General features: G+C 40.1%; 2 protein-coding genes across 4 annotated transcripts in view; both read right to left on the bottom strand.

Moving 5' to 3' along the window:
• Window positions 1-3,513: 3,513 nt before the first annotated feature.
• PDCD7 (programmed cell death 7) lies at window positions 3,514-17,359 on the bottom strand. Of its 3 annotated transcripts, none has more exons than XM_033109325.1 (6): window positions 15,502-17,359; window positions 15,229-15,465; window positions 13,145-13,283; window positions 6,933-7,169; window positions 6,374-6,461; window positions 3,514-4,775 (listed from the first exon to the last, which is right to left on the bottom strand). In XM_033109325.1, exons 1-6 carry the CDS (start codon window positions 16,087-16,089, stop codon window positions 4,652-4,654), a joined length of 1,413 nt encoding a protein of 470 aa, XP_032965216.1. In that variant the 5' UTR covers window positions 16,090-17,359; the 3' UTR covers window positions 3,514-4,651. The 3 variants fall into 3 exon arrangements, with proteins under 3 accessions (XP_032965216.1, XP_032965217.1, XP_032965215.1); XM_033109326.1 differs by having other exon boundaries at window positions 3,516-4,775; window positions 15,508-17,358; XM_033109324.1 differs by having other exon boundaries at window positions 3,518-4,775; window positions 15,229-17,357.
• Window positions 17,360-19,430: 2,071 nt separating this feature from the next.
• Window positions 19,431-27,835, bottom strand: part of CLPX (caseinolytic mitochondrial matrix peptidase chaperone subunit X) — a 34,507-nt gene continuing 26,102 nt past the window's right edge. Inside the window, exons 11-14 of the mRNA XM_033108676.1 lie at window positions 25,692-25,991; window positions 23,993-24,085; window positions 22,457-22,563; window positions 19,431-21,181 (exon numbers count right to left, since the gene is read on the bottom strand). Of these exons, the coding sequence (XP_032964567.1) occupies window positions 21,091-21,181; window positions 22,457-22,563; window positions 23,993-24,085; window positions 25,692-25,991 (591 nt within the window). The 3' untranslated portion in view covers window positions 19,431-21,090. The remainder of the gene's footprint in view (window positions 21,182-22,456; window positions 22,564-23,992; window positions 24,086-25,691; window positions 25,992-27,835) is intronic.

Below are 27,835 nucleotides of genomic sequence, written 5' to 3'. Positions count from 1 at the left end.
CCAGTTGTTGTTTTTTTACTGTGACCCACAGTATGAAATACATTTACCTTGTGACCTGGCATATACTTATGTAAACTGAATGATAATTATTGCCCCTACTATATATTTTCGATTATTTCACCTCAATGCATTACAGAACATTCAGTTAAAAAAAAAAAGGCCTAATTAATCTTTTAGAACCATACCTGTCTTTCAAAACACTCAGCACATTTTTTATGATTGCTGGATTATATTTATCTTCCTCAAAACCTATATTAGGAAGTATTTGGTATTTTGCTCACTGCGATGGTCCTTGTACTTAGCAAATTATCTGAGCCTCAAAGGTACTTAAAAAATATTTGAACAATTAAAAATATAAATTGGTGACTACGCACTTTTTCTTTGACCACTTACAACAATTATAACTGACTCTAATTATCTGTATAGTCATAAAGCTTCTACTCTAGACTCTAACTCCAGGAAGGCAGGAATGTTTGCTTCTTTTTATGTCTCCAGCACTTAACATCATACCTGGCAAACGGTAAATAAAAATTATTTCCCTAGAACACAGTTCAAATCCTGCTATCCAGATTCTGGCAAGCATGAGTTAATAAAATTGAGAAGTGTGTCCTGCTCTGCACAGTTAAGCACTCTAATACCAAGTGCCTCAGACTTCAATCTTTGCTTTAGAGACTATGAAAAACACAGTTTATTCCAAAAGACAAATGGAACCTGCAATGGAAACCAATTCTTCATGGATAGCCAGATGTGGCAAGTCAGGAACTACGTATGGGTGCACCCAAAAGTAAATTACACAGGAAAAGCTTATTGGTTAGAAGCATTAAAAACAAGATTTAGTTGGAAATGCCTCATGTGATCTTTAGCCCTTAAAATATATCACAGCTAATACTTCACAGCGTTCACATTCCTTTATACTTACTTAAATGGAGCAAGACATAATTTGTACTTACCTTGTAATTCCCAGGATAGCTGCCCTGTGGACAAAACTTGTGGAGGTGAGTGAATTGCTCCAACAGATGGTATAATCCCAGCTAAGCTCCTTGATACACATCCTTGCACAAAAGTCACGCGGACACAGGAACATAAAGAGTTTTAGAGTGATTAAGTTGGTCGGCTTATAGTAAAGTCTTTGACGTCATAAACACAGCCACTTGGAATAAACACTCTTAGAATTTAACATATAACTAATCTCTATTTTCATTTTCTATTCTTCCCTGTATTTACTTAATTTCTTAAAAATAAATGCTTTAGTTGGAGTTTCTTCCAAGTCCAGGGTCTCCTCTACTGGGAAATATGATAAGTAATATTTTTGCATATAGGACATAATGAATCAACACATTTCCGGTTAGTCTTTAAATGAGTTTATTTTTCTGTTTTCATTAATTTATGTTCAATATATAGAGCCATTTAGGCATAAGTGTAAAAAAGACACGATTTAGAACAGGGCTGGAGGCTCAACAGAACTGTAGTTCCTAGTTCTGATTGAAAAGAAGAACCAACTAACAATGACCATCAAGAACGGGGAGCACCTCTATCATGAAGACTGTGGCCTATAAATACCTTTTCCACTGAAGAGGAAGCAGGAATCATTGGAGAAATGACTGCTTCCACGCCTGGGGTAGGAAATGTTCAAGACAAAGTTGGAGCAAAATACTGAGATTGAGTGAAACCTCCTGAGCTGAGTTAAGGGCCCTCCCACTGGCTAAAAGTGAGGCAAACGATAAAGAAAACAATACCAATGGGTTGAAAGACAAATATGTTTCAATCTGAGTTCATAATGATACTTAAAAACAAAATTCACTAGTCACCTTTAGAGGACACTAGGAAACCATTATTTTGAAAACTAGTAAGTCAAGGAAATTACATTATTTATCTCTTGCCTTTCCTACACAAATTGTACCCCAGGGTAACCAAATAGTTGATGAGAGGGGAAAGAATGGCAGAATTAAACTATCACTATTTTGCAATCCCAAATGAACGAATCTAGGTATTGATCATCAATGACCACAAGATCACAAAAAGAGACGACCGGACATTAGTCCTCCTGGAGTCCACACCAGGTTTATGAAACATTCTTGCCAGAAAATTTCAATCTAAATGTGATCAAGCCTCTGGATCAGCACAGCTGAATAGAAATGTGAGCCATGTATGTAACTGTACATCTCGAAATTCAGTTGCAATTCTAACTCTCAATTTCAAGTGCCCAGTGGCCACACATAGTTACCGTATCAGACAGTACAGCTCTAAACACTAAATTATAAGAAATATGGGAACAGAGGAACATGCTATCACAAGGATGCAATTAACAAAATCCAGACTGGGAATTCTGCAAAAATCGGGAAAAAAACGACCCAATTTCTTCAAGTAATAAATTACGAGGGAGAGGGCACAGGAGTTAACAGGACAGAGAGAGACCTATCAATTATTAGAAACAACAGACATATCAATGAACAACAATACACAAATTGCATCTAGATCTTGATTGAACAAAGTGGAAAACACACATTTATGAGATAAGGAAATTTAAACACTGACTAAATTTTTGATATTAAGAGTTATTCATTTTTTTTAGGTGCGATATGGCACTGTGGTTAAAAGTCTTTAAATATCTTTTAGAGCTATATACTGAAAAACTTATAAAGTAATATGATATCTGGGATTTGCTTCAAAATAGTCCAGAGTGGTGGGGGTACACATGAAACAATATTGTCCATGAGTTGACAATTACTTGAAGCTGGATGATGGGTGTATGGAAAAAAATTATTATACAATTTTTACTTTTCAAATTTTCCACATTAGGAAAAAAAACAAGACTGTGGGATAAGACACTGTCAGTATTCTAAGTATAATTTGTTAAAGACACAACTGTAAGTCTTTCTAAACCCATAATGTACCAGTGGCTGCTACCACCACCACTACACAAGGCAACAAACCAGGAAAAACTTACAAAATAAAAACTAACAACCAACCAAAACAGTACTCACTTTATTAAAATTTTGCTTAAGCCGACTGAGAGGAGAGGGAACGTTTTTTTCCACCTGGCATTAAATGCCTTCTCCTTGGGTTGTGCTGCCTGAGTTTTCCTGAGTCAGTCCCTGCTTCACACTCCCTCCCTCATCAATACAGATGTCCTAGCGGCTGGGCTATCTGGACACCAAACGTACATTGTACTCCTCTTCCTGCATCTCGGCGGAGAGCAAATGGTAGAGATTTATAACAATTTATAACAAAAGGATACGCGGGCCTGTGGGGTTCTGTGAGGCTTATCACATCAGATTTTAAGGTTTATGAGCTATGACATACTTTGGAGAAGTGTGGCTCGCATCCTTTTTAATTGTAATGCAGATTATACACATTAAACAACAGAAAGGAATAGGGATAACGCATCTTGCACCCAAGAGCTTCCAACTACATGAAGTCATTTCCAAAGCTGATGGTGTCCTTTCCTGCTTATCCAGAGTTGGCTTCTGCGAAGTTTAGTGTTTGACATTCACTTTGCTTTTAGCAAATGCCTATTTGATAAATTTTCAAGTTTGGAATAAAAATGTGTTTTATCAGAGTGAAAGTGTGTGTAGCGATTTGGGAGGCAACAAATTAGTGGCAAAGGCTCAAACTAAAAAATAAAAATATTTATTTAGCTTTTTGGAAATATAAATAACAATAAATGACAAAAGGCAACACAAAACAACAAAAAAAACCTGACATGTTTTATCATTGATATCTCCAGGCACAAGAGTATTTATTAATTAATATTAAAAAATACATTTTACTACTTTTATCTGCTTTTTCTCAGCTTTAACTACATGGATGTTTTTGGAGCTTGAGTTCCTAAGAAAATTCCATACTTACACCGGCCCCTATAATGTGACAGAGCAAGTGAGGTTAAGATCCCACTTCCACAGGGAAATAAATTTCTATCCTTGGGGATCTAAACAACTATACCTCTAGGAACTTAAAAAGCAGGTGCTTTCATCAGTGTCCTTCTAACATGGGGAATATGTAGCCTCATCCATTAAAATGCAATCCAATTTGGGTACAGGTTCTCTTCAGGTTTTCCACGTTCTCCACATGGCTACCTGACTACACCACCAGCTTTCCTGGCAGCCCAGTCTGCAGCCTACAGCCTCGCAGGATGCACCAAAAGTGGGATTCACAAAACCAAAGATAAAGCATTTCTGATTTTTCTTCCTGGAAGTTAGGGGCTCTTTTGGGTAGGAAGGGTAAGCAGGTTTTTCGCCGAGCTTGCCTTCACACTCAGTACTGGGGGAAGGACTGCTAAAACTATCGAGTGCACACCTTGAGTGTATGGAGTGTACTTACCCATCACCACACAAGGAAGCTGAGTAAATTAACAGGTCACTCTGGACCAAGCCCCTCAAAACAGAGGCAAATTCAGTGAACCAGGGCCACTGCCTGTGGTAACAGCCCCCAGTTCACCTAGATCCTTTTCTGAAGAACCATATTAATCTCCTGATTCAAGAGGCACCTCTGGCCAGGACAGAGCACAGAAGGAAAATGTAGCTCTAGGTAGGACCATACCATGCAGAGTTCAGAAGTTGTGGTTTAGTCTACAGCACAAGAAGATGGCAGCATCACTAATATTTAGAGCTGGAAAGAGCGTTGGCGGGACCACACTCCTGGAGCATCTCTACTAATGCAGTTTAATGGCGGTTGCCCAGATGTCGTTGCTGGGGAGCGGGGGAAGGACCCATCCTTGGGGAACGGAGTTGCCTTTAGGATGATCAGATGGCACCAGGTACTGATCCCAATCATGCCTTAATAAGAACATTGTAGAACAACTGTTTACTCGTTTTATTCCAAGCAAGATGTTCAGCAACTAAATATTCTATGTCAGGACTTAGCTTTTCAATGAGTGATGTACTGTAAGTCCACTACAGAACTAGATTTCTAGGACTAATGCAATAGACTCTATTTCTTGAATGTACATATAAAGGGGGAAAAACTCCAAAGAACTATAATCTTATAAACAAATAATGAATATACAGTCAATCCTCATTATTTGCAGATTCCATATTCATAAATTTGCCTAGTCACTAAAATTTACTTGTAACCCCCAAATCATTACTTGTACTTCTTGTGTGGTCACTTGCTGACATACACAGAGCAGTGAAAAACCTGAGTCACCAGCAGACACTTTCCCAGCTGAGGCTGGACAAGGTGACACTCTACCTTCTTGTTTTCAGCTCTCATACTGTAAACAAGTGTCCTTTTTGCAGTCTATTTAGTACGTTTTTCACGTTTGTGCTTTTTTACTGGAGATTTTGCTGTTTACAATGGCCCCTGATTCTAGTACTGAAGTGCTGGCTGTGATATGCCTACCAGAGAATATATGTACGTTAGATAAGCTATGTTCAGGCATAAATTTCCATGAGTTCAATGTTAATTAATGAATGATATAGATTAAATAAGGTGTCTTTACAAAAGAAATAAACATAAGACAATGGTATGCATTGATCAGTTAATGAAAATGTTGTGGCCAGAGGCTCACAGGAACCTAACTCTGTATTTTCTTTAGGAGCAGCAGTTCAGTATTCTCTAATTCAGCGATTGTGCCTTTATAGAACACAGCTACTGTGAATAAGAACTGACTGTACTTACGTTTAAAAGCTAAAACTTGTATATTAGCCAGAAATAGACTTTTCCCAGAACATAAACTTGGTATGCTAACGAGCAATGTTGGAGCTTTGGAAGGAACCTCAGAGATCACTTAGTTCAGTGATTTTCAAGCCAGGCTTTGAAGACCTTTAGGCCCTATATGCTCTGGGGAGTCTAGAAACTAACAAAGTGCCTCCAGTCAATAACAGATTTAAGATGCTTGCAGAATCCATTCATTCATTCTGTGTTACAAACTGATTTCTCCAAAGACTGCATTTGGGAAGAGTACTACTGCTAAAGCTTAAAGGCTACATTCTGGTCCACCATTTTCATTTTATAGGTGAGGAAAGTGAGACCCAGATTGCCGCAAAGTTTACCCAGCTCATTAGTAACTGCGGATGAAGACGAGACTCCTGTTCCTAGCTCTCTTGGCTTTGACCTCCAAGAACTCACAAGTCAGCATGGGTCTTAAACAGTCTCCACAGGCAAGTAGATAGGGAGAGTCTGTTTAGCAGCAGAACAGAACTAAGAAATAGAAGCCAATACTTTAACTCAATGTAACAGCTAAAGCACGGGATAATACAAAAGGGCAAGCCACAACCTGAGTTTCATTTCTTCTCGGTAAAACAGGGACATCGACTTCTCAAGGATTAATGAGGACTGAACAAGACATACGTGGCATCCTTTAAACTTGGAAACTATATAAACCCATAAGGAACTTAAAAGATACAGATGACATGGAGATTGCCCCTCTGACCTTATCTGGATGAGCGCTGGCAGGGAGTGCTCCGCTTGGAGGTAATACTGTCGGAAAGGCTGCAGGAGGTGAGCGAGTGGGAACTCATCTGAAAAAGAAAAGGCATGATACCATGTCTTTGTACTTCATATCTAGAGTGTATTTCTCAAGGCAAGGTGACTGTGCCTATGATTATGACCGTATGATAAATTTGTGTTTCATCTTTATCCATGATTTCTGGGATGTAGTTTAGAATTGCAAATCCTGAAGGTGTCATTTGTTGCCTACCACCTCTTAGTTTAGGTTAAGATCATCCATGAGGGGGGCGGCCAAATGGCTCAGTTGGTTAGAGCCTGAGCTCTCAGCAACAAGGTTGCCGGTTCAATTCCCGCGTGGGATGGTGGGCTGAGCCCCCTACAACTAAAGACTGAAAATGGCGACTGGACTTGGAGTTCACTGTTTCCCCCCAAAAAATAAATAAATAAAATTAAAAATTAAAAATAAAAAAAAAATCATCCATGAGGAAAAGAACTGTCAATTTACTACTTTCCTTTTCTCCACTGGTTACAGAAGAACTTACCTGGATCCCCAAATAACTTGGATTCAATTTCACGTTTCTGAAGTAAAATCTTCTCTTTTTCTTTCCTCTGTTTCTTTTCCAGTTCTCGTTTCCTCTCTTCCTCTTGTTCTCCTTCTAACATAACTCTGAGGGCTCTCTCTTCAGCCTCATAGAGTTCAGAGCGTTTTTTAATGAGTTTTCTCAGTCGCTGAAGATGCTGCTCAAAAGTCGCATCTGCTGAGGCTGGAGGACAGACCCCTGGGCAACGAGATCCAAACGGCATTTTGGTTACAACTGTTTCCCATCCCCAAATCTGAGTTCTAAGGAGCACACTCAAAGTAGATTCTAGCCAATCTTCAAGGCTCAATTTCATCCCCTCGAGTCTCCACTTCATCTGACTATACCCTGACTTCCTCTAAGTCCTCTCTCCGTAGCATACCATACCAGTTAACCTTTGATTTTGGTTCACTGTAATGGTTTTGATTCTTCAGTTGGAGAGTGAGCTCACTACAGGGAGGAACTGTTTTATAACACCTTCATTGTGAGACTCCCACAGCGAATAAACAATTTTCCCTCTGCGTTCTGGCAGAGCATATTTGGATAGTGAAGAAATATACTTAACTAACCGTACTGACCTCCCAGAGTCTGCTGCTGAGAGTAGGGTGACCAAATGTTTCAGTTTGCCTGGTTTTCGCACTAACAGCTCAGTGTCCTAGGAAACCTGGCAAGGTTGGTCACCCTGATTTAACTGTGAGGTCACCTAACAGTATAGCTAACACAGCTAGAGCTACAATTGGCAAAATTTGATTTTAGACTAGTTATTAGGTGATGTCAGAGACTTATTACTAATTTTGTTAGGTGTGATAATGGCATCATAATTGATGATGGGTATTTTATTCAGGTGTTCTATTTTTGTGCAATGTGTGAAATTTTTCATAAAATTTCATAAGGAAAAAATTCTTTAAATGTAATGACTACTTGAGTGGATTGCAGTTGTGCACTCACTACCACAATAGGTGATTCATCCCAGAGTGACGTGGGTGTGGTCCGTCCTGTTAGTCTTGGGATTCTAAAGGAAAATGTATTTATTACAGAAGCAGTGTGACATTACTGGATACACAGAAGAAGAAAATCCTAATCCTAGTAACATAATCAACCATTTCTATTTACCCATGTAGATCCTCCAGTTGTTTTTCTCCATGTATTAGCAACTTCACACAGTTCAACATAGTATGTGTGTAATTTCCACGTCAACTCTCGACATTCTTTTCTTGTCTTTACACTTATTTAAAGGTTCTATCCTGTTTCACCAAATCAGCGTACCATAATTTACTTAAAACTCCCTACTCCTGGACACAAAGGCTGTTCCAAATGTCCAATTATTCTCTTCTCTGACTACCACTTTCTACCCTTCCAGTATTCTTACCTCCTTCTCCCCTGAGACTGTCAGCGTCATTAAAACTTCCAATCTAATGTATCCGATACCACTTTTCTTCCACTTGTGCTCACCAAAACTTGTGGTCAGCCATAAAGCTAAACCCTAACAGCCCTGCCTGTGCTCTCTGCTCACCTGACAGCTGCAGAGTACTCCTGGAAAAGCCATTTTGATGGTGTGACCTGCTGCCAGTATATGGTTACATCAGCTGGGCCCTGCAACCTCCCTGCAACCATACTCCCGTGGGTCTCTGCTTGGCTTTCACTCATTCTCACAGCAGTGATTTCACTGCTTTCTGAAAGTCCTACTTCTTTCTCTATTGACTCTCAGAGCAAACCATCTAACCTATTTCCCAGAGAAGATAGGCGACCAGGCAGGAATTCCCTTGACTTTCTGCCCCTGACTTCACCCATCAGCATTACTACCCATTCTTGTCTCCTTCATTTTCATTCCAGTGGAAGTTGGGTCCTACCGTATTTCCCCGAAAATAAGACTGGCTCTTATATTAATTTTTGCTCCAAAAGACGCATTAGGGCTTATTTTCAGGGGCTGTCTTATTTTTTCATGTACAACAATCTACATATATTCACGTACAACAATCTACATTTATTAATTTATTCATGTACAAAAATCTACATTTATTCGAACACAATCATGTCATCTTCTTCTGGAACATCATCATAACTCTCCAAACCCCGAATTCCGGCTTGAATTTCTTGCCACTCCATTTCCTGTAGAACCATTGGCCCCAATCTCTCATGTCCGGCAGTAGAGCTCTCCTTAAATGAGCACTTCTTGTCCATGTAGCCGCTCGTAGTGCACTGGCAACACAGCTGTCAGTGATTTTATTCCATGAATTCTTCACCCAAGTCACAACCCCTCTTGCAGGCTAGGCTTCACAAAGTTTCCATGCTGATTTCTCTCCATTCTATTTTCAATGTAGTCATTGATTTCCATGCGCAAATGGTCCTTGAATAGCTTGTTTATTGCAATATCAAGAGTCTGGAAATAGGCAGTCATTCCTGTGGGAAACATTATTTGATCTATTCTTCTCTCTGCAAGGAAGTTCTTCATGTCTTTAGCGTGGTAAGTGCTGGGTGAATCCCAGACTAGCAGACCTCTTTTGCCACCTCGCTAAACAAGTGGTAGCATTAAATCGACCCACTTCCTTATAACTGCTTGTGTGCACCAGGCTTTTTTGGTTTCAAGAACATAAATGCCTGAAACACGTTCAACCTTCTCTTTCTTGCCCTTAGTGATGATTAGAGGTGGGGCTTTCTTTCCATCCAGACGAATTGCCAAAATACAGGTAACACGTGCACTTTTGTAACCAGTGGAGGGAATGCAGATTGATGAGGCACCCCTCTGATCAATTATTGTTTGAGATCCTTGGCCCATAAACACTGCAATTTCATCCATAGCAATCATGTTTGAGAGTTGGTATTTAGAAAAGTCGATGCCATCAACAAAGGACTTGAATGGAAGTGCACGTTTAAAAACTTCAGTATCTTCCAGCTTGAACAGTGTTGTCAATCTTCTTAGAGACAGTTCATACGATATCGCTGAAGGAAGCCATCCAGCCAGTGTTGTGATGCTTTGAATTCTTCTGGGGATATTTCTAACTGTGGTGCCATTGCAAGGGCAAATATTTGAATATCAGCCCTGCGCACAACCAAAGCCTTTGCTCTCCTGTCAGCAATCCATTCACAGATGATGTCTTCCAGCTCAGGAAATAATGGTTGCCGACCTGATCCACACTTGTGCTTCTTAGCATTTCCCTCATCCACCTGTTTACTGAGGTTATCGTACTCTGCTCGCCATTTTCGGACCATTCGGAGATCCAACTTCTTCTCTTTACAGAAAGTCGTAAGATTCTTGCCCCGGGAATCCTCCACGATTCCTTTCTTGTACTCGACGGAATAGCTCTTTCTTTTTGCACTCATCTTGTCTGGGGGTCAAAATATTATTCCCTTTAAGTCTACCATTAAATAAGTATTAATTGAAGACTTACGAGACAGGAGTGGCAACAGAAATGATGACAGTTAAGAATGATGGTCCACACAAAAGCAATGAAAAATTGGAGGCACCAAAATTCCGAAAACGTTTATTTCACACAAGTGCATTAAGTACGTCCGTTACAACACACGACGTACTGAATTATGAAGATTCATATTAGACACAACCACGTCCGTTCATTATCAATTGTGCACATTATTCGTGCATTGTGTCTGTACTGTGATTGGTCATTCGGCAATAAGTCTCGAGTTCATCTGTTTACATAGGCGTTTACCTCTCATCCAAAAGTGCCTGCTTGGGTATTTACAAATACTTAATTATAATTTATATCATTTAAGTATTAATGTCAATATTATTTATATTTAATTATATATTACTATTTTATAATTCAATATGTCCGTCATGTGTTGCAACGGACGTACTAAATGTGTCCATCTGGCTGACCATCTTAACCAGGGCTTATTTTTGGGGTAGGGCTTATATTACGAGCATCCTGAAAAAAATCATGTTAGGGCTTATTTTCAGGGAAATACGGTATGTGCCAGGACCATTTTAAGCACTTTTCTCAGGTTTACTACTTTAGCCACCACAAATCCCCATGGGTAGGTACTATCATTACCCCTTTCTTATAGATGAGGAAACCAAGGCATAGAGAAGTTTAAGTAACCTGCTCAAGATTGCACAATCTGAACATTTGCCACTTTCTAGAAGGGGGGAGGGGGTCTACCTTTCCCTTCTATCTCTCTGACCTCTCTTGATCTTTTTTATGGCCTCCTTTTTATTCATCTTAATTTCAACATTCCCTAGGATTTTGTCTTTTTGGCCCTCATCTCACGCCACATGATGACCTTAAGGTCTGGTCATATGCTGATGAACTCTTATCCAGATGTACCATAGGTACCTGAAACTCAACAGGTCCCAAACTGAACTTGTCAACTCCAAGCCTGTTTCTCCTTCTCTCTTCCTGGTCAATTAAAAGGGTATCATCACTCATTCAGCAGATCAAGCTAGGACCTGGAAGTAATTTTTTCCCTTCAGCTCCACGTGCTGAGTTCCCCAAGTTATTTATTTATGTGTGCGCGCACACACGCACACTCACCTTTATTCACATCTCTTAAGTCCACTTACTTTTCTCCAACTCACCATCTGGCCCTTAGTTCACACTCCCAGACTCCAACAACCTTATCAGTTTCTCTCCCTTTCTCCCTCCTTCCTAGATGCTCCAAACCCTTCTCTGCTCTGCCAGCACTGATCTTTGTCATCATTTCATTCTCTGCTTAAAATCTTTCAATAGTTCTCCTCAGTTTTAAGCATGGGTGAGAAGTCTAGCCCAGCCTGTAAGACACTTTGAGATGTGGCCTTGCTTACATATCCAGCCTCTCAGCAATTACTTGGAGGTGCATACACCTTGAAGAGAGAAGTTAGAAAGCTGCTCATTTTCTTTTCAAGTACACAATGCAACCAGTTACTAGTTACCAAATCATTTTACATTCAAGTCATTTAACTCCACAGAGTCTGCTTATTTTTACAGATCATAATTCCTCCTAAAATTTCCTTCTTCTTTTGGACAGAAGTGAGGAAAACTAACAGTGACAACTTATGATGGTAAATTCACTTGGCAAAAGATTGCTGACCGTCACCTCATGGAGGGCATCGAGTAGGGGACATTAAATAGTAGCCCTCAGGTCTTGCATTCTCGTAAGGAGGAGACATGAGCAGACATAGTAGATGCAAACTCTCCTCTAACTCAGGAATGCCTTGTGGGGTCATCTGATTCGGAAGCCTGAATCCGAACAAGACACTCTGAAGGCTGGCATGCAGAAGCTCACCACTGAGCTGGCTGAATGAACAATCACATCCTGACAAGACTTTATGAAGGGACTGAATCGCAGCTTTTATTCATATTTTATACCACACAAGGGGAATCATCTGTTATTGTGGTATTTGCTCATTTGTATGCTCTCAAATATTCCTGGTGACTGTCAATGGCCTACAACCTACTAAATAAGGCAGCCTGTGATCCAAACCAGGTGCAGATGAGGTCATCTCAGCCCAGAGCAAGGAAGGGTGGAGAATGTCGCATCTAAATTTGGTTTTGAAGGATAGTGAGAGCGTAAAATGGCAAAGATGGGACTGAGGGCCCTCCAGACAAACAGACTGGCAAGAGCAAAGGTCCAGGCAGGCAAATAAAAAGCATAACTGGGGTAACTTCTAGAAAACCAGTGTTCCCTCTAAAGGCAAGAGGAGACTATTGAGTCCAAAAGTGACACGCAGGTAAGCAGGAGGACATCCATGCAGTCTGCAGGGCACTCCCTGCCCCGTCCAACCATTCGTACCTCTTCAAATCAATGCTTTAGGTTGAAATGAATCTGAAGGAGCACTGCCACGTTTCCCACACCTTCTGAAGCATCAAGTAAGGACAGGGTAGCTTCCACTTTGGCACATGGGTAAAGTTGACCAGCCACGTCAACCTCACTCAGGAAAGTGTGACCAGGAATGCCTGGGGTGGGAATGATGGGTCAAGGGGAAGAGAATGCAATGGGTTCCCACACCTGCCTCTTTTCAACCTGTGGTAGCAAGGGCTAAACATTTTCTAAGGGTTCCTGCTTCGAAAGTTCTGAGGTACAGCTGACAAGCTCAATTAACGTATTGGATGAAAATAATAAGGTGCCAAGCATTTTCTGTCAAAAATTTGGGGTAGAGGAAGGTGTTATAGTAAAGAAAGGGAAGGAACAGTGGAACAGAGGAAGAAATGCAAGTAGAAATGCACAGCCACGGTTACCTTTCCTTGCTGCAGCCTCTTTCCTGAGTTTCCTCAATTTCTCCAAGGCCCGAAGAATGTCCACCATTCTTTTGGTGTCTGCTTGTTTTTTCCTCACTTCAGATAAGACACCATCGGCAGCAGCTTTGAGTTCCTGCTCCTGGAGGAGAAAGAGCCCATGAGACCTAGTATTAGGAACAACGTTACAGCAGAGATTAGCTGTCCAGCAGTGAGATCTCAGAGGATCAGACAGTCCCAGCGTTAAAAGAGATTCTACTGGATCTACATGTTAATTTCCTGGGCCATGTACAGCTCCCCTCTACACTGGTCCAGCCAAGGGGTTATCCTCTCTGAAGCTTCCATGTGGGTGCTGGTCTTTGTTTTGTAGAGTTCTTCAAAGTGTGGTCCAAGGAACATCTGCACCCAACTGTCCTTGTTAAGTTGGGGCTCTCGTCAAAAATGCAGACACCTGGACCAAAGATTGAGGCTGGCAGAGAAGACAAGGAACAGGGTTGGAAAGGCCCAGGACTCTACAATGCTCTCAGCGACAGCCTAAAACTCCACTGCCAAGGATCTTGTCGACAGCCTTTCAAACATCTGAAGACCCTCTCCTACTCTTCTTAAGTTGGTTCACATGTAGACTAAATATCTCTGGTTCCTCAAGCCACTACTCAAGGGACTCTGTCTCACTGTGGGTGGTAGGGAGGATGCTTTTGCCTAAAGCCCTCTTTCCCATTTGTCAAACCAGGCCTATAATCCCACCATTTCAGCCACACCATGTGTTTCATTCCTTTGTATTACTCCCTCTTCCTGGAACTGCACCTGTTGCTTTCACTTGGCTTTGACATTTCCTTCAAGACTCAGTTCAGATGTCACTTTATCATGTCAGCCTTCCCCGACACGTTCCCCCAGCAGATTAGATATTCCTTTTCTGGCCTCCTACAGCACCTATAGTTCAAATCCGAACATACACCATGCTGTACAGACATGATCTCCCATGGGGCTCTAAGCCCCTCAAGGACAAGCTCTATGTCCTATTCATCTCTATCCCCAGCAGCTGGCCTGGTACATAATGGACCCTCATTAAATGTCTGAATTGACTCAAACTCCCTTAGATTAAGGCCTTGCCTCCAAGTATTTGCCTTTAAAACACTGACATTCCTGGGGGCTTGAAGACAAAGCTTGCCATCAATACACTTCAGAAGGTAGTTACATCAGACTCTAAGGCAGCTGCAGACAGGAGGAGGGGGCGAGGGAGGGGAAGGAGAAGAACACTAGCTGATAGTGGAGAGCGGAGGGGGGGAAGTGCCTAGAGGCACTCAAAAGTAATGACAATGTCTTAAACAACTATTTGACCAATTTCCAGTTTCACCTTGGCCCCTACTTAAGAGCTTGAGATCAACAACCTGGGCTCAAATAAGGAGTGAAACTGCCACAAAACCATTGTCATTGCTGGTAGGTTACCTTCTGCATGCCTTAATTTCCTAATCTGTAAAAGTGGGAAAATACCACCTACCTGTCAGGGTTGTTACAAGGATTCAAGATCTGGTGTGTGTAAAGACCTTAGCATAGTGCCTCGTATATAAGTGCTCAAAAACACATTGTTGAACCTGGGTATGTGTAGTTTAAATCTTGTAAGCAAAGGGATCCTGGGGAAATCATCACTATTGCCCCCATCAGCCAATTAGAGTATACATATATACATGTTCCTTGAGGCAAGCCCCAAGATCTCTGTATTTTGTATTCTTAAAACCACCTAGAGCAGTACAAGGCACAAGGACCCAAACGCGTGTTAGTCTTGAATGTTAGTATCAGAATATCAGAACGTTGGAGCAGGAGACAGGAGATGTGTCATCTCTGCAACACCTCTGTGTGATCCTACTTTGTGTTTACAGGGCTTTGCAGTGTGCACTTGGAGCATTTATGCTGTGTACTATACATTATTAACACGCAATGAGCATGGAGATACGAGGTCGGAAGGGCAAGCTATCTTTTCACTTTACAGATGAGGAAAAAGAGGCTTAGCCCTGGGAAATGGCACCGCAAAGCTTCACGCCCCTTCACGGTCCAAACCCCTACTCCCAAGGCGCGTCCGGGACTCTTACCCGCTTCTTCTCCTCCACCTCCTGCACGCACTTGACCCTCCAGCGGTCAATCTCCTGCTCGCGCTCCGCTGCTCGCGCGGCCTCCGCCTCCCGCTCGGCCTCGCGTTCCCGGGCCCTCTCGCGAAGTCGCATCCGGCGGCGCCGGACCTTCTCCAGTCTCCGCCGCGCCTCGCCCACATAGGCAGCCTGGGTCAGCAGCTGTAGTCGCTGGGCCAGTTCCGCGCGCAGCGGCGCGGCCTGGGCATACAGCAGTGCCCAGGCCGCGCCGTCGGCCTCGGCCTCGCGCAGGGCCTCGCCCAGGTCACGCAACCGCCGTACCAGGCGTAGAGCCTCGCGCAACCGAGCGCGCACTTCGCCCAGGCTGGGCCCGGAGGCCCGGCGCGGGGGGACCGGGCAGCCCGCCCGCCGTGAGGTTCCGAACACCGCCTCTAGCCACTGCCGGTCCCGCAGGCGCTGCAGGACCGCGTCCCCAAGCACGTCGGACGGCGGCGGCGCCTCTGGCCAGCGCGGACTCCAAGGCGGCCCCGGGCCTGGAGGCGGCGGCCGCGGGCGCTCGCCGGCGTCGATCCCCGGGAAGGGCCGGCACTGGGGAGGCGGCGGAGGTAGCGGCGGTGGCGGCACCGGGTAGAAGGAGCCACCGCCGCCGCGGGAGGTTTCCCCGGGGGCCCGGGGCTGGAGAGCCAGCGGGGGCTGGAGGAAGGGGGCGGAGGCCCCTGGGAAGGGACCGGGCCGCTGGGGAAGAGGAGGCGGGAAAGCCGGGGAGGGCAGTGGCGGTGGCGGGCAGCCGAAGGGAGCGGGAGGGAGCGGCTGCGGGGGCGGCGGGCCCGGGCGACCGGGGGCGAAGTAGGGCGGCAGAGCCATGGCCACCACCGAGGGTTTCTGAGAAGTGACAGGAATCTGATTTCCCAAGAATGTGGCTTCCGGGAGGAAGTGACATAGAACCAAGCGCGACGCTAGTGTGACGCGCCCGACTTCTTTCAGCCCTTGAATTCTTAATATTATACTGTTCTTAAACTGAGCGTTCTAGGGGCGGAGATAGCCGCTTTGCAGACAGTGAGACTAACGGATCCAGTTCCTCTCCTCGTGGAACTACCTGTCTAGTAAAGAAAGCAAATTAAGTAAACATGCAAACAAATGTAAAAGTGTAGCGGTGAACATATAGTACTACCAAAGAGGAAAACAGGGGGCAAGGAGAATCTGACTTAGAGAGGTTGGGGAAGGTTGTCCTAAGGATTTGAGGCTTCATCTGAGCTCTGAAGGATGAGTGGGAGTTAAATAGAAGAGAGGTCAGCACAATTCATATGGTAACAGCATTTGCAAAAGCCCCCTAGCAGATCAGAGGAGGTTTAGTGGGGGAACTAAAAGAATGCCAGTGTGGATGGAGCACAGAAAGCCTAGGGAGAGCCTGGTGATCCGGGGAGATGGACAGAGACAATAGCGTCCCAGATCTCATATTTTAAGAACGAATTGGAAACCACTGGAGGGTTTTAAGCAGGAGGGGAAAGGGAGGCCCTGCTACAAGATTAGGTTTTTAAAATTATACTCTATTTTGAGATCACTGTAGATTCATATACAGTTGTAAGAAATAATACAGGGAGATCCTCTATACTCTTCACCCAGTTTCTCTGAATGGTAATATCTTGCAAAACTGTAGTACATCATCACAACCAAGATGTTGACATTGACACAGTCAAGATACAGAACACTTATTTCCATCACTTTCAAGATCCCTCCTTTGCCGTTTTATAGCCACATCCACCTCCCTTCTTTCACCTCTGGTAACAACTAACCTGTTCTCCATTTCTGTAACTGCATCCTTTCAAGAATGTAATATAAATGGAATCATTCAGTACAATACCTTTTGGGACTCGCTGTTTCACTCTGCATAATCCTCTGGAGATTCATCCAGGTTGTTGTATCAAAGCATTCCTTTTTATTGCAGAAAAGTGTGGATAAAATTAAACCACGCTGTTTAATCATTCACCTTTTGAAGGATAGTTCCACTTTGGAGTTGTTTCTACTTTGGGTCTATCATGAATAAAAATTTATATACGTACACGTTTTCGTGTGAACATAAACCTTAATTTCTCTGGAATAAACATCCATGAATGCAACTGCTGGGTCATATGGCACTTGCATGTTTAGTTTTTTTAAAAACTGCGAAATTGTTTTCCAGAGCAGCTGTACCATTGGACATTCCCACCTGCAATAGATGAGTGATCTACTTAATAGTTTCTCTGAACTCTTTTTGCCATGTTACTATATTTTTAAACATCCTGACAAGTATGTAGTGATATCTCATTGTGGTTTTAATTTGCACTTCCTTAATGACTATGTCGAACATCTTTTCATATCCTTATCTGCCATCTGTTAATCCTCTTCACTGAAATGTCTGATCACATCTTTTGCCCATTTCTAATCAGATTGTTACTTTACTGTTGAGATTTCAGTTCTTTATATATTCCACATACTGGAAAATAGGCAGCGTGCCAATATTTTCTCCCAATTGATAGCTTGTCTTTTCATCTTAACAGGATTAGATCTTTACTTTCAAAAGCAAAAGTAATGGATGACCCCTTGGATAAGAGTCCATTTCAATACCATGAAAAGAACCAATCAGTGCCTGACCCAGCTTCCCAAGGGACCTCTCATATTTCTCAGAAATTCTTTGTAATACTCTACATAATATTTACTTGTATCCTATGTATTATGTAATACTCTACATATTTAAAGGCTTCAGTTTTTCTTTAAAAAATTTAAGGTATGGCTATAACGGTATTTTCTAGGTACTCAGTTGTCATTACCATTTATTGAATACGTTTCCTAATTTGAAGTATCACCATTTCCAATATTAAATTCCCAAATATATTTGGGATTTCTGGAATTTACATTTTTTTTCCATTGATCTGTTCACTCATACAACGGTACACACTTAAATTTTTAAAGCGTGAATAAACAAATAAATAAAGTTTACTATGGAGGGGATATGGGCTCAGGAAGTTCTGTTTTGTTTGTATGCCGAGAATTGATCTGAAAGACAGGAAGAAAGTGATGAGGTAAGAGATAGACGGGCAAGTGTTGGAGAAATGTCCAGGAATAGGCCTCTAGTCATGTTTTTCCCCATTTTCCTCAGAGCCTCCCCTTCCCAACAATCTAAAACACAGCTAATTATGTCCAAGTTTTCTGCTTTAAACTCTTTTAATGATTTCTGCATCAAATTACAACTTAACTCGGCATACGAGATATTCTATTATTTGTTTCAAAGTGTATGGAGCACCAAATATACAAAGTACTATGGTGGGTGCTTTTAGTCAACAAAACAGGCATGTTCTTCACCCTAGTAAAACTTATGGTATAGTCGGAAAGACAAGTGAAAAATAAACGGGACGTTTGCTATAGGCCAGGAAATAGGCAGTGTCTAGGTGCTGCTGGGACTGATTCACAAGGAAGGAGATGAATATTCATGTAGTAGAGATACTAACAAAAGAACTAAAGGCCTTGAGGAATGAGAAGATGATGGGATCCCCTCATAATGATGTAGAGTGACTGAGTTTTGGTAAGAGGGATTCTTCGGCTGTAACTGGAGAAAAAAGTTTGGGTGCTGAAACGGAGATTTATAGATTTGATGATGGGAAGATGACGTCCATCTTCTGATCATTTCTCGGTGAAATATGAGGCAAAGTCCTCAGTTGAATGGAGAGGAGAGAGAATGTAGTAAATGGTCATCTCAGAGCAGTAACGTGAAGTCATATCTGCTGCATATTTCTCAACTCCTAAAGTTCCCTAGTAGTTGTTTCACATCTCTGAGATTTTGATCTAATTTTCATTACTGCTTTCTGGAAAATTTCTACTTGTTCCATATCTATCTGGACCACTACCTTTCAGGCCACCACACCTGGTATCTACCTCACTTACATTATTAAAATGCACTGATGCTGTGTTTGCTTCCCCTACTACACTAGTAAACTTCACGAAAAGCTTGGTCCGTGTCCCTCGTGTGGGGCCCATGCAGAATATTTAAGTAAGGATTTTCAATAAATATTTAACATAAACTTTAATAACAGACTTTTGTCTGTGAAATCTGCAATTAGAATTTACTAGATGTGAAAGTGCCAAGGATTAACCAATCATTAGAATAAAGCAGTTCATATCTGTGTCCTTTTAAAAATGGCACTGCATTATGGACACACCACCACACTGGCTTTCATTTAGTCCTTTTGTTTTATTCAAATGACAAAACGTAAGTTTCAAGATACAAATTGTAGTTAATACTCAGTTGTGTTTGATTTAAAAACATTGATTATGCTTTGTTAACAACTTCCAAAAACAAATGTAAGTTGTTGTGACTAAAACATCTCCCAGTCCATTTCTGGAGGATTATCCTTAATATATTTAGTAGCTACTCCAATTTTCACTCTACAAAAAGGAAAATGATGATGCCATAGAGGAAGATAATGAACAATTATAATATGAAAGGCTTCCTGAGAAAAAGTTTAACCATTGCTAGGGAGACTAAGAAGGATATCTGTTCCATACTATAGTAACCAGGCTTAAAACTCTGCGAAAGTGCATTTCCGGTCCTACCTCAGCCATAAATAGCGATCTCACATCTCTTACTACATCATAGAAAGCGCAACTCTTCATCAACAGTATTTAGAATTTGCTAATAGTTGATGGTTATCTTCCTAAGACGAAGGGGGTTAAAGGAAAGCTCAAGAGTCCATAAACCAAAAAATAAAAACAAATACTTCTATGTAATCTGATTTAAGCCATTTCAAGTAAGTTTGAACTGAATGAATAGTAAATTGTATCAACATTATAGAAGAAAAGAAAAAGCTAAAAGGTACCCAAATATTTTAGTATTTATGAAAACAAATAATTTTCATTTTTAAGCCCCCTAAATTGCCCCTAGTTTAGTTTTGTTACATAATGAAGATTAATAACTTATATTTTAGTGTGAACACATTAAATTCTGCTGATAGCAAAGCACAGGTTTTTAATGTTCTACGAAGCCAAAGAACTAGACAAAAGCCAGCCTGAAAAAAAAAAAAACGACTAGCTGAGCACTTTAGGTAAGTGCACAATATTAGGATATTTTATTTAGCTCAGCACATGGCTGTTATCATGACTGATGCTGCATGCTACTTTTAGAATTAGGTGTAGTCTTTTTCTGAAGTTTTAATAAGGCAGACTTCCATTCCATCTGTTCACTCATGATACTAAAATGCATTAAAGATGGCAAATAAATCAGACAAGTCAGCAAGAGAATGGCCTTTTTTATAGTACCAATTGGGAAGTTAGTGTCATGCATTAGTAGGTAAGAGTAAGAATACAGCTAAACAAATCATTAAAATATGGTTCTCTGGGGTATATTTTCCATGAAATTTTTAACTATTTGTAAACTACTCTTTCCAATTTTTAAGATGAATAAAATTCTAATACTTTCAGGAAACAACTATGGGTAGAAAAGGTTAAACTAAAGAATGGTATCCCAATCTTCAATTTTAAAGAATTTATTTTCCCATTTGTAGAGTAACATTATTGTAAAATCCAGTCATTGCAACATCTGCATTGCTTAAAAGAACTCCTAAGAATTTTGTTTAAGCATATTTTTAAAAAACTGAACCAAAATAATATACATTTTTATTTCTGAACATTATGTCATTGAAGTCCACATAATGTCCTCCATATAAATCAATGTAATGTTACCTAATATACATGATCTGATTTTTATCCTAAAGGCTTCTGACCATGTATGATATCCAAGATAGATCCAATGCTTTTAATGTCAGACTGTAGAGACAGTTATGATCCTAAACACAAGAAGGAAGAGCTTTATATACAGGACAGACATCTGACAGTTTAGCTGTTTGCAGCATCTGCTTGGCGAGGCCATCCTTCTTCTTCAACTCCAGAGTCATACTCCTCTTCAGAGGACTCTTTTGTTGGAGCCCTATAATGAAAAGCCATCAGTTTTTTATTTTTTAAATAAAAATGAGGGATAAATACAATATTTCTAGACTCAGTAAGTTAGTTGACCTTACTAGAAAAGTCAGACAAAAAAAAGAAAATATTAAGAGTATTTTGAATATTAAGGTTGCTTAGTGGTGAAATATGGGAAAGACTTAAGACCACACAACCAAGAGCTGCAAGTAATTTTCCCCAACAAATATATTACTGGGATAAACTGACAAGGCTTCAATTGTGAAGGCTTAAAAAATCCATTTCTCCACCAAAATTAGAGTCTATTATTTCAACTCAAATGCTTGACATTTAACATATGTCTATGGTAAAGAAGATGACAGCTTCTGAGCAAATCTGACTTGACTCAAATGAGTCAAAATTATAAAATTATAATAAAGACTATAATTCCTTTATATATTGTTATTAGACAATAAAAACAAAAAATTTTGTCTCTATGAATAACTAAGGTTGTTCAAAACCAATCAACTGCCTCCAAAATACCTTAGAACATAAGCAAACAAAACATGCCTTGTGACAGTTAAATCAGAAACCTAGTTTTTGTGTAGGTAACATTAATGTCAAGCATTGTATAATAAATATTTATTGAATAGATCAAGTCAGTAAACTATAGCCTACAGTCCAAATATGGCTCATCATCTGTTTTTGTAAATAAAGATTTCCTGGAACACAGACATGGTCATTCATTTACAGATTGTCTATGGCTGCTATCATGCTATGAGGGCAGTGTGAGTAGCTGCAGTACAGACAGTATGGCCCTAAAACATTTATCTAGCCCTTTACAAGAAAGTTTGCTGATCCTCGGAATAAAGATAAAATTAAAGCAGTAAAAGATGTGTCAAATTTGTCAATTGTTATGATATAAATGAGAGAAAAATTATGTCCCAAGACCAAAAATTTATAACGTTTTGGTCTTGTGAAAGACATGAAACAAGTCATTCACAAATTACAGAATTAGCAGCAAAGTTCATTTAAATCTCTTCATTTGGATTACTTCTATGTCTCTTTTGATACTTCTTCCTCAAGAGAAAAAAGTGGAGGCTAATTTTGAAGATCAATTTTCAAAAAGACTCAAAAAATATTTTGTAAACCAAAATTAGAGCATTTTTCTACAGAAAATTTATGAGATTGCTTCCCTTATGATTATAAGGATTTTAATGCAATTTTTATGAAAGACCAACAAACCACAGAAATAAAGAGCTGATATCAAGTTTTAGATGTGTTCTAGCTTGACAATACACATTACCGGATGTATCCTGGTTCCTTTTTTCCTTCTACTACTTCTTTGTTAACCTCCACACATACAATATCAGAATTAGGGACTTCGAACATTGGTTCTAGTAACAGCTTTTCCTAAAGAAAAAGTAATGAATGACACGGAAAACTGAAGTTACACACGAAATACTTGTATTCTAAAGGCCACAAATTTAAGTCATTAACTCAGCAAATACTACTGAGTTCCTATTATGCACCAGGAACTGAATGTTGAAAAAGTCAATGTAAAAGCTTTTATATTCTTCATTTTAAAACAGATTCCAACTAAATTCAGAGAGAAGTCATTCTATAAGGAAGGCTGTACTATTATATATTATACTATATTACACCATATTATACCATACCATATTATATTATATTATACTTGGTCTTATATTATAGTAAAATAAGACCAGGTTTCATATTAATTTTTGCTCCAAAAGATGCATTAGAGCTGATGGTCCGGCTAGGTCTTATTTTCGGGGAAACACATTAGCTCTACCTACGTGGGTCACCATGCATACACAAAAGACTATACTTTTGGATTCAGACGTTTCACAGAAGCATTCCTGGCATATTCTATAACTAAGGAAGTGAACTGGTAATCCTTACTTTGAAAATTATTTGATCCTAAATCATCTCTACCAAGCTCTTCAATTTTGAATGACTTCAAATAAGCATTTGTCTCAAGTGCTGCTGTAGATCTAAAGTTGTTTACTAAAGAAAACCAGTTAAGCCTGTAAGTAGGGGCTGGATTATATTCCATTTTAAGAAAAATACTGATTGAACACATCAGATTTCCTTTAAAAAGTCAACTCTCTCACCTACTATTCTAGTTTGCATATTTATATAAATCTGTCCTTAATCAGTAACACCTGAAGTCTAGGTCTTCATTACAGAGTATAACCTCAGACTGTCTGTGATGCAAGTGTAGTTCCAATAAAAAAGTCCTATTGAGATAAGTAACTTAAGTAGTGAAATCCTTAAAAAGAGAATAGGAACATGCACTTGCTTTGGGAGTATGTAGGCAAACTGGCATTGTCTAGCCAGACCTTGCCAGTAAGGGAGAGAAATCTAAGGTGGCTGAAAATAGGCTGAGTCTTTAGGACTTATTACAAAATAAAAAAATAGTGAGTTCATATCACACTGGAGAATTTAGGGATGCAATGTCATCCTATCTGCAACTTAATTTCAAACAAATAAACAAGAAGAATGAGTATTTCAATGGGTCTGAGAAAGCACTCTGTGGCTTAGGTAAAAGGCCTGTGTAGAATTTTCTGAAATTCTCCCTCCTTTGATCCTGATTTTCTCTACTTCATTAATCATATTATGTGTGTCCTTTGTTGCAAACACCTTAAAGTTTCTTTTTAGAAAGAAGAAAAATATAATCTGTGATAAAAAAAAATCACAAAAACACTTGGCCCATTAATTCTCTGGATATGTTTCCAAAGGAAAAACATGGAGGCTTCATATTCTCAAAACTCAAATAAAGAAATAATCTAATTGTTATATAATAATAGCAACTTACCATTATGGACCGAAGGCCTCGTGCGCCTGTTTTTCGTTCCAATGCCAACCTGGCTATGGCTTTCAAAGCATCCTCTGTAACATTCAGTTCGCACTACAAATATATTCAAAAGAAATGAGAACTCAGATAATACTTGGTGATAGTTTCCTAATATAACCATACAGCGTTTGATCTATTAACTATTACTACCCACCACCATTCTTGGTTTTAGAACAAGAAGGGACCAATGCCCTGACTTTACAGAGAAAAGTTCCAGAGGGTTAAGTACACTGATTCACTAATATGTACTTAGAAACACAAGGCCAGAATCTTTGTCTTGACTGATTCTATTCCCTTTCAGACGAAAGTACTTTTAGACTATCAATTTCTTACTAGAAAACATGTATTTTAAAGAGTGTTACTAGCCCTCTTATCCTATAGAACAAAGATAAAACTTTAGACGAGTCTCTAAATTACCACCATTTCAAAATAGTAGAGTTCAAATTATTGAGAATATACCAAAAAAAAAAAAAAAAATCCCACTACTTTGGAACAACAGAATTCACAAGATCTTGGTATTAAACAACTTTTGGTTATTAATTTCTACCCCTAGAAAAATGTTAAACTTAATTGAGGTATTTTATATCTCATGGTTTTTCAAAACCTTGCCTTCAAGAACCACCACTAGTTTCTATCAATTAATCTATAAGAAGGTATCAGTATTATGAATTACAAGCTTGTCCTTAGTCTTTGAAGAGGTTTTTTTCCCTTGATGAACATGGACTTTCTAGGACTTTATTCAACACTTACTGAACCCCTGTGTGTTTATATATTAAGAGACAGAATGATGAATTAGACACCCTCTGTGTCTATTGGTTGGTGACAAATCAGCAAACTAGCAGTTACAGCATAGTGTACACACACAGTGCTAAGGGAACACCAAAGCGGGGGCATCTACATAAGGCCACTGAAGGATTTTAAGGAGGGGAGTAAATAATAGCTTTGTGTTTATTCATTCAATAAATATTTATTAAAAACTTAGTATCTGTTTACTGGGCACTGTGCTCACTAATTTAAAAACGATCTACTCTGAAAGTAAAGTGAAAAATAATGGTATTTTGGTGATGATGGTCAGAGAGACTTGACACAGGAAAACCAATTAGAAACCAAATGCATGGGTCCAGGTGAAGAATGATAAAGGAGTCTGACTTGAGGTAGTGGCAGTGGCAATGGAGAGAATGGGACTGATATTTAAGAGACACTAAGTTCATAAAACCCAAAACATTTGCTACCTGATTGGATATGAGGGCTTGAGTGACCTCCAGGTTACTAGCTGCAGAAGAGTACATGTGAGAGCTAATAGAACTTTATAGAAAAAAGTATATAAAAGTACACACGGTACGTCACAACAAATGCATTTAGGATGTCAGGGCTGAAAGGATAATCCCGTGTGTCTGGTTTGAGGGGTTGACAGTAGGTTGCTGGAATAATTTCTATATATATCCTTGGACTTTAAGTTACAATGATGATTTTAGTTAGGAAAAAAAATAAAGCCAAATCCTAAATGTACCTTTCCTGATTCCGAGATCCATATTTAATGAGGAATAGGCTGGTATTTCAAATGAAAAGCAGGATTGCTTTTTTATTTCTTATGCTAATTTATGCAGTTTCACTAGCAAAAACTCATAAAGTAACTAAGTATAAAAAATAAAAATCTAACCTTATCCATGCTGAATAAGGCCTGGTACTGAGGAATGACAGCATTACGTGGTTCAGTTAGTATTTGTACAAGTGTTTTCTCGTCTAGGCTATGCAAAGGAACTACCACAGGCAACCGTCCCACAAACTCAGGAATCATGCCAAATTCAATGAGATCTCTGGCTTCTACATGACGTAATAATCGATCTTTTTCTTCAATGTCTTGGTGAGTATTTGATTCGCCACTTCGATTAGCAAGGTCTGCAGCAGCTGCAGCCCTTCTGCCTTTCCCCAGATTAGATGGTGTTCCAAATCCAAGATACTGCCAAAGAAAAGACAGATGTTATAAATAGCAGAATGAAGTTGCATTGTACCAAGTACTTTGCATGCATATCTCATGTGATCTTTACAACAGGAGAAATTTCTATTATCATTCACATTTTATAAATAAAAAACATGGGCCTAGAAAGGTTAAGTACCTTGACCAAGTTCTCATTGCTATAAATGGTAAAGTCAGGATTCGAACTCAGGTCTATCTGCTTTCAGAAATGAGAACCTAACCACTATATAACAACTAATGCTCAAAGAATGAATCCTAGTAGTAAAAGTAGATAAGTAAGAACTATGAAGGGAACTCCCTTAGAACTCAGATAATGATGTTGCAGGGTTTTTAAAAGACCTCTAGACTAGTGTGGTTTCCAAAATGTGTAAGAACTATGAAAACAGAGACAGTATTCATTGTGTAACCAAAATTAATTTTGTAATACTGTAAATAGGAGTAGTGCCTATCGAAAAGCAGCCTTACAAAAAAATTATCCACAAGTGTCTTAGTCACTGCTAAGCATTCTATTAAAATCATGATTTGTGGTTGCATACTTCAACCTATGAATCAGAATACTTTAAGATTAGATTTTAGAAAGAACATATAAGGATGACATCAAACAAAAATGCTAACTTTGCTGCAAAAGGGTGGGTATATAAGGTGTACGGATCTTGCTTAAATCCATATAAAAGAACCACCATACTCTTGGAAATTATCAGAAAGTTTAATTTTGATATGTAGTATAGCTTTTGTCAAAAATATAAGAGAAGCACATGATGTGTGAGAAAATAGCTTAAGTTAAAAATCAGGGGCCCGGCCCGGTGGCTCAGGCGGTTGGAGCTCCGTGCTCCTAATGCCGAAGGCTGCCAGTATGATTCCCGTATGGGCCTGTGCGCTCTCAACCACAAGGTAGCTGGTTCGATTCCTTGACTCCCGCAAGGGATGGTGGGCTCTGTCCCCTGCAATTAAGATTGAACACGGCACCTTGAGCTGAGCTGCTGCTGAGCTCCCAGATGGCTCAGTTGGTTGGAGTACAGAATCTCAACCACAAGGATGCCGGTTCGATTCCTCGACTCCCGCAAGGTATGGTGGGCTGCGCCCCCTGCAACTAAGATTGAACATAGCACCTTGAGCTGAGCTGCCACTGAGCTCCCGGATGGCTCAGTTGGTTGGAGCGCGTCCTCTCAACCACAAGGTTGCCTGTTTCGACTCCTGCAAGGCATGGTGGGCTGCGCCCCCTGCAACTAGCAACAGCAACTGGACCAGGAGCTGAGCTGCGCCCTCCACAATTAAGATTGAAAGGACAACAACTTGAAGCTGAATGGCACCCTCCACAACTAAGATTGAAAGGAAAACAACTTAACTTGGAAAAAGTCCTGTAAGTACACACTGTTCCCCAATAAAGTCCTGTTTCCCCTCCCCAATAATATCTTAAAAAAAAAAAAATTCCACTGATTCACTAAGCTGTGTACATGGACAGTTAGTGTGTCAGAAAGCAAGCTACCTTTCAGTCAATAATTTAAAAATTTACTAAGCATATATATAAGGGTATATAGTAATAAATATATACTATTTATTATATAAACATTTATTAAGCATATTATAAAACATTGGGGATATAAACCCAAAGACAGCCCTTACTCTAAAAGAGCTTACTTCGAGTGAGAACACATGAAGGTATTCAAGGATCCTATGTGCAATGAAGGACAACTGCACAGGAAACAGTGGCGGGGAAAGCAGGACAAGAGGCACATACAGGGGAGTGAAGGCAGGAGGTGATCAAGAAGAGGAACTGCCTGATCATTTAACAGGCTGAGTCTTAAAAGATGAACACGTATTTGCCA

This window comes from Rhinolophus ferrumequinum, chromosome 6 (assembly GCF_004115265.2).
Source record: "Rhinolophus ferrumequinum isolate MPI-CBG mRhiFer1 chromosome 6, mRhiFer1_v1.p, whole genome shotgun sequence".
Lineage (NCBI taxonomy): Eukaryota > Metazoa > Chordata > Mammalia > Chiroptera > Rhinolophidae > Rhinolophus > Rhinolophus ferrumequinum.
The sequence above is the reverse complement of the archived record's forward strand: the minus strand, read 5'-3'. Positions and strand labels throughout refer to the sequence as shown.